Source organism: Limulus polyphemus, unplaced genomic scaffold, assembly GCF_000517525.1.
Source record: "Limulus polyphemus unplaced genomic scaffold, Limulus_polyphemus-2.1.2 Scaffold40, whole genome shotgun sequence".
In the NCBI taxonomy this organism is placed as follows: domain Eukaryota; kingdom Metazoa; phylum Arthropoda; class Merostomata; order Xiphosura; family Limulidae; genus Limulus; species Limulus polyphemus.
Window position 1 is genome coordinate 1,030,129 of NW_013665650.1, and position 8,226 is coordinate 1,038,354.

The 8,226-nt window shown below is 32.9% G+C and overlaps 1 protein-coding gene across 1 annotated transcript in view; it reads left to right on the forward strand.

The window, feature by feature from the left end:
- Positions 1–8,226, forward strand: part of LOC106461670 (ALK tyrosine kinase receptor-like) — a 92,076-nt gene that overhangs the window by 64,513 nt on the left and 19,337 nt on the right. The window contains exons 26-27 of the mRNA XM_022388930.1: positions 346–447; positions 2,797–2,931. Of these exons, the coding sequence (XP_022244638.1) occupies positions 346–447; positions 2,797–2,931 (237 nt within the window). The remainder of the gene's footprint in view (positions 1–345; positions 448–2,796; positions 2,932–8,226) is intronic.

Consider the following 8,226-nt stretch of genomic DNA (forward strand, 5'->3'; position numbering starts at 1 on the left):
CAAATGTAGAGGACGACGTTTCGAAAGTCTTCCGCCTTTCGTCATCCTCTACATTAGCTAGGTTTCTACAACAGGCAGTTGCTGTCCATTTGAAACTTAGATTCAATAGTAAATGTTAGTGTTTTTTTCTTTTATTTCATAAAATATCTAGAATAAATTTAATGCTATCCCAATTTTAAAGCCAATGTTAATAAGTATTTAGTTACTCGAATAATTGTTGATTTTTTCTGCCTAAATTTATAAAAGCACATTTGCCACCGGTAATGTGTAACAACGTTGTTTCAGTAGTCTCAATGATACGGTCATAAAAAATTAGAAATATTAAAAAACAAAAACAATTTTCAGGGCTGATTACTATCGAAAAGGGGGTAAGACAGTCCTACCAGTTAAATGGATGCCGCCAGAAGCCTTTCTAGATGGTATATTTACGTCAAAAACGGATATTTGGTAAGTGATACCTTTCACAAAACTAAGTATAATTTGGTTAGATTGAATCATTTGACCTTTAACCTCATAAATATCATTCTCTGCAACCATACTGTCTAATCTTTTTGATCTTCCAAGTTATCTGATGACTTCAAAAAATAACTTTTAGAGATAGTTATATTATTGGTCCCAGATAGCCCCAGTATAGATGCAAATATTTCAACTCCACAACCCTTTTGACCGAATAACTCTTTGAAATCAGATAAAACGAGCTGGTCGTTAAATTGACAACTCTTCTTCCATAATATTTAATAATTGTGTGTTTTAGTTACTACATCTCTTTATAAAAAGTATGTTTTAGTTACTACATCTCTTTATAAAAAGTATGTTTTAGTTACTACATCTCTTTATAAAAAGTATGTTTTAGTTACTACATCTCTTATAAAAAGTATGTTTTAGTTACTACATCTCTTATAAAAAGTATGTTGTAGTTACTACATCTCTTTATAAAAAGTATGTTTTAGTTACTACATCTCTTTATAAAAAGTGTGTTTTAATTACTAGATCTATTCATTAATAAAACTCCATCATTGCATTTTTAGATAATAACTTACATGATCTATTCACGAATAAGATTTAATAATTCTAGTGATAACCTATTACAAATAATATTAACATGAATAACTTATCATTAATAATATTAACATGAATAACTTATCATTAATAATATTAACATGAATAACTTATCATTAATAATATTAACATGAATAACTTATCATTAATAATATTAACATTCAGACACTGTTAAGATCCAGCTAACAAAACTCATTCTCCTATGGTGGTGCCCACAGTGGCTTAGCGTTAATTTTGAAGGCTTATGACGCTAAAAACCGGATTTCGAAACTCGTGGTGAACCCAGCATAGATAGCCCATTATGTAGCTTTATGCTTAACAGTAAACCAAACACAATTCGCGACCACAACATGGCTTCTGTGCCGTACTGCCAAGTCATTTGGTTAAATCCTAATAAGAAGTACTTGGGTAGATAGTGATCAACATATTACAAAGGAAAAATGTGTGGCTAATAAGGTTATTAACCAGGGCAGGGACTTCGAGCCTAGAATTTACGGAACTTTCAGCTTTATCAGGGATATTTACAGCTTTACACACAATTTGAAAGTTTTTATTCATGCATTTTAAAATTATATTATTTTTCATGAGTTATCAATTAGTATATGCATACACTTAATCTAGTAATTTTGTATAAGTCAACCAAGAATATTTATATTCTTATTTTATTTATTACTCAAGAAGTGCCCCCCCCAGTTGCACAGCGGTATGTCTACGGACTTACAACGATAGAATCTGGGTTTCGATACCCGTTGTGGGCAGAGCACAGATAACCCATTGTGTAGCTTTGTGCTTAATTACAAACAAACATACTTAAGAAATATATCAGCATTTACTAATCTAGTAATTTACATTAGTCACCCAAGAATACATATATTCTTACTATATGTATTACTTAAGAAGTACATCAGCATTATCTAATCTACTAAGTTTCATTAGTCTACCAATAATATTTATATTCTTATTATATTTATTATACATCAATATTGACGCAGCAATCAATTCAGCAAAGGTTGTTTGTTTTATCAGCTTACATCTTATCATATAAATGTACGTTCATTAATTTTGTTTAATTTGCATGTTATATTTATTTATGTTTGTTTGTTTGTTTTGAATTTATGCACAAAGCTACACAAAGGGCTATCTGTGCTCTGCCCACCACGGGTATCGAAACCCGGTTTCTATCGTTGTAAGTCCGCAGACATACCGCTGTGCCACTGGGGGCTATTTATTAATGAGATGTTTGACGTGTCTATAACAAGTTAATCTTTTAAGATATTATTTGCATTTTTTTTCTAATTCCTGCTAAACATTTTTCATACCTAACTGTTTATCTTCATACAATGCACTTCTTTGGTATAACAGTTATTAATGTCTGTGACAGATTCTGTTTTGATATCAAACTTTGAACTATACACCTCGATTAAACCATAAACCGAAACGTTGATATTAGTAATTACTTATGAAATTATTAGTCGTTTTTATATCAAAGCACAGACAGATATCCAAAATATCTCATTTGTCGTTATGGTAATCAAAAAATATATATAAAGCCTTTTGAGATTTCTAGCACATCAGATTCCTCTCTATGAAGAGAACCATTATTAGTATTTACAATCAAAATTCAAAAATACACATTTAAACAAACTTTAATACGACTTAACGTTTGTTGGTATAATTAGATTAAACGCATAAATACATTCTGTAAGCTGATATTGTAAGGTTTTCCTATTATTTCAGGTCGTTCGGAGTTCTGTTGTGGGAAGTGATGTCACTGGGTTATATGCCTTACCCAGGACGAAGTAATCAGGAAGTAATGCAGTTAGTGACATCTGGTGGAAGACTGGAACCCCCTTTTATGTGTCCAAAACCAGTGTAAGAAATTTAACTTTAGACTGGTATTTGCATTTTGTATTTATTTCAAAACTACTAAGGCCATCTGTCGTCGACCCTAATTTTGAATTACTGATCAGAGGGAAGGCAGTCTGTCAGAAGAAACCTACCACCCACCATCCAGACTAAAATATTTACTGCGACTCTTATTAGCACCTACAGCTAAAGCACGGGAAAATATTTTATAGTATCATTATGATTCGAACCCAGATCGTCAGCTCCGAAATCTAGAGCTCTATAACAGGACCGCGTTCTACTTAGATTAGAAGAGTTGGGTTTTTTTTTGAAAAAGTTTTCCAAAACATTTCGGATTAATACTGCCAAAGATATACATAAAACAAAAATAGACGTTATGAAAAACATTTTAATCTTTCTAATAACATATCAACAGTAGTAGCACCATAAGATAATGTGCAGGAAATTATTTTGCTTTCGTTTAGTAACTGAAATAATATCCAACTGAAACATCTTTTTACTACTGTATGATAAGTACAAAATAATCTACGCGCGTAACATCAAAACACAAAACTTCATAATATTCATGAATATGGTCGCAAGGAAGGGAGAGGCGCTAAACTGGAGATGTATTTGCCACACAAAATGTAGACATTCTGAAATCGTACAATTATTGAAAACTTGAAAGAGGTTATTATTAAAAATACTTTTCAGTGCGAACATATAAAAGAAAATCATCTAATCTTTCGCATTACAAACGCATTCCAGTAAATATTACAGCCAATACTTTTAACTGTTCTATAAATGTGATTTTTGTAATCTCAGAAAACAGCTAAACCAACAAATCGACATGCAGATAAACTAGAAATTATTACACTAATGTAAAGAAGAATATGCCGATAGTTTAGAAATCTGTTTCAACTCCTATGCTTAATGAAACATATATCTATATATTAATGTAAAACCTTGCTGTATTCTGTAAGATATTAATGCTGTACACACACACACAAGTTCAAGCAGGTAATCTACATGGGTTTGATAGTATACATGTAGCATAAGTAATGCGGAAACATGTCGTCAACCTATACATTACAGACTCTGGCCATATACCAACCACCTGCAACAAGAATCACACATTTCACCTATAGTTTGTAGTTTGATATTTTGTGTACAACTGCAGTACAATGTAATCCACATGTATTGTATAGTCACCATGCAGTGTACAGACCAACTAAAACACTTGGTCTATCTATATTGTATGGTCCCTATACAGTGTTTAGACCAGCCTCAACACTTAGTCCACCTATATTTTATGGTATGTACACAGCATTTAGACCAAACTCACCAATTGGTCCACTTATATTGTACAGTCTCTATACGGTGTTTAGACCAACCTAAACACTTACTCCACCTATACTTTATGGTATCTATACACTGTTTAGACTAACTTCAACACTTAGTCCATCTATATTGTATGGTATTTATAAAGTATTTAGAACAACCTCAACACTTAGTTCACCTATACTATATGGTCTTTATATACTGTTTAAACGCACATCAACACTAATTCCGCTCCACCTACATTGTATGATCGCTATACAATATTAAGACCAACCTCAACACTTAGTCCACATCTATTTTATGGTATATATACACAGCGTTTAGACCAACCTCAACAATTAGTCCATTTATGTTGTATGGTCTTTATACACTGTTTAGACAAACCCAATATTTAGTCCATCTATATTTTATGTCCTCCATAAAATGTTTAGACCAACTTCAACACTTAGTTCACCTATATTTTTTAGTGCCTGCAGACCAGTTGTAACACGTAGTACGTTTAAATTTTGTAATCTCTAAGCAGTGTGAAGACCAGCAGTAATTATTAATCCAGCTGTATTATATAGTCTCTATATAGGCGCAGACATGCTGGAACAATCAGGTTAGCTGTATTATATAGTCTCTGTACAGGTACAGACCTACTGGAACAATCAGGCTAGCTGTATTATATAGTCTCTGTACAGGTGCAGATCTACTGGAACAATCAGGCTAGCTGTGTTATATAGTCTCTGTACAGGTACAGACCTACTGGAACAATCAGGCTAGCTGTGTTATATAGTCTCTCTACAGGTGCAGACCTACTGGAAAAATCAGGCTAGCTGTATTATATAGTCTCTCTTCGGGTGCAGACCTACTGGAACAATCAGGCTAGCTGTGTTATATAGTCTCTCTACAGGTGCAGACCTACTGGAAAAATCAGGCTAGCTGTATTATATAGTCTCTCTTTGGGTGCAGATCTACTGGAACAATCAGGCTAGTTCTATTATATAGTGTCTGTACAAGTGCACAAGCTTTAACATGACAATCTACCTACGTTTTATAGTTTTATTACAATGTGCAGACAAGAAGTAACAGACAGCTACCTGTATTTTAGTCTATATGCTGTGTGCAGATGGATCTCAACTCATATTCTACCTCTATTATATGGTTTTATGCAGCGTACGGATCTAAGGAAACATGCAGTTCGTCTCTATTCGTGCAACAGTTTATTGTACTAGTACAAAATAAAATTATGCTGCAACATTTACACTTACAATAGTTTAAGATACCAATAGAAAGTAAAGGCTTGCTTCAACATATAACTTCTGTAACAACTTGATGTTCTAATACAAAGCAAAGTTTTGGAGCGACAAGAAGTCCTGCCACAGTATATAAAGAATTAACACAATGTAAAGTTTTGATGCAGCACGTACTGTTGCAATAGTTTGTAGCTCTAGTATAAAGTTATGCTACAACATGTGCTCTTTAAAAAAATAAAATGTTAATACACGGTAAACATATGATGTAACATGTACTTCTGCAACAGATTCGAATACTAATACAAAGTTGAGCTGCAGCACGTATTAACGCTACAATTTATTTTCCTAATATTAAGTAATGTGGTAACTTGAATTCATGCAATAATTTATATTAGAAAATAAAGTAAGCTTATGCTGCATATATGTACTCCTGTGACAGTTTATAACACTAAGTAAAGTTATGCTGCAACACGTACTGTTGCAAGTGTAAAATTCTAACATAACAATATGCTACATTATATGTATCTCTGCAACAGTTTAAAGTACTACTATAATATAATGCTGTAACATGACTCTGGCAGCAGTTTATAACACTAATATATATACAGCAATATTTACTTTGCAACAGTTTGTAGTAATAGCAAGACATTTCTTCATGCTGTAGTACTCCCGCTAAATATAATGTTATGTAGCATGTATATTTAAAACACTTAATACTCCTGATAAAATTTAATATTGTGAGAATCACGGACTTGAGCAACATTTGCAGTTTTAACACAACCGTAAATAATCTTACTGTGTCTTGTATATAATAATCGATAATCTTAATAAAAGTCAAATATATGAGGAAGTTTGTAATAATGATGTTTAATTCATCATGTCTTCCTACGACAGCTTATATCCGTAATAAAACGTCTTTTTAATGTTGCAACATACAGGAGATACCGGGTCTGGTTGACTCACTTATTTTTTAATTTTTGAATAATAGTCATCTGTGAAATTCTAGATATCAAACTTCGATATTACTCATTTTTCTTTATTACACAGCAGAAACAAATCACTTTCTTCTTTGTTGATTTTTCTCACAAATGGGTCTTTTGTTTGTTTGTTTGTAGTTACGCACAAAGCTATACAATAAGCTATCTGTGCTCTGTCCACCACGGATATCGAAACCCGGTTTCTAGCAGACATACCGCTGTGCCACTGGAGAGCACAAATGAGTGTGCACTGTGTGTCAACTCATCTCACGTACGGGGTAATTTGATACGGATGAAATAAAATCAAAACCTTTATTTATATCAATATATTTATTGCACGTTTAAGTAAATTAAGTAAAAAAACACTTTGTTTCTCACTATAATGCCTGCAAACACAGTTTTGAAAAAATATTATCACAAGAAAATAAATGGAGCCGTACAATAAAGAATTTGCAAGAATTGTAATTAATTTCACTAATTTATTCAACATCTAAATATTAATTAAATTAATCAAAATGTATTTGAATATTTCTGTATTATATCTATTTTTAAGAGCATAAAAAATACATTCAAGTTCTTATTTGTCAGGCTGGTTGACACGCGTGTCAATCTGCTCCAAGTGAAGTGTGTCAACTTGCCCCAAACCGCCATTTCGCTAGAAATGACTTGTGGGTGTGTTGTCCAAAGTCATAATTATCAAACAAAATTATGTACTATTATGTAGCCGAAATAATTCACTTTCATATACTATGAAACTTAATTCTCTTAACAAAGTATTTAATGTAACATAACAAAATATTTGCAGTAGAAAATATTCACTTACGTAATATATAAATTTTACTCCTACACACGACAGGGGCTTCCGATCACGATGAAAGCAAGTGATCCTTGTTTCGATGTGTTAGTGGTCATGATATCACGGCTACCAACTTCAGCACATGAAAGTTACCAGCATTGCGTCAACGTGCTCCTGTGGCAAAACAGCCATGGTTTCCCCTAAGTCTGGAAAACTTTTTATTCTTATAACAGTGTAAAATTATGCGCCAGCACGTACTCCTGTAACATTCATATGATGTTATGTTGCAGCTCGTATCCTAGGTATAATTTGTAGCATAGCTTAATATTAGGTGATTTTGTGGGCCAGGGTCTTATGATAGAGTTGAGGCTCTAATAAAAACTATTCTAATAGAACAAAGATCTATATTGTATCACTCCACTTAAACAATAACTTATAGTTTCAATAAGACATTAAGCTATGCTACTGCGCTTCCTTCGGTAATAATTCACAAACTTTAAAAAGAAAAGAAAACAGTAAAATTATTCTGCAGTAGCACGAAGATTTCTTATAATGAACTGACAGTTCCGTTACTGGACATTTCGTGTGAACTGACAGAGGAGAAATGACCGTATACTGTAAAAATAGCTTAAAATGTTTTGTGGTGAAGGATGAAATTGTGCAAGCATTTCATCGCGTATGAAGATAAAAATCAACCTGTATTAGTTAAACATAGCAATATATAGTTGTCCAAGTTTAAATATATAACATTTCTTGTTACCTTTAAAAACCAGTTAGAGAAAAACTGAAACTGAAATTTGATTTAATTTCAAAATTAATATAGGGCGTTTGTTGCACACTGAAAGGTAAAAGTAGTTTTTAATTGCTTCTATAGAGACTGGCCCGGCATGGCCAGGTGGTTAAGGTGTTCGACTCGCAATCTGAGGGTCGCGGGCTCGAATCCCCGTCACACCAAACATGCTCGCCCTTT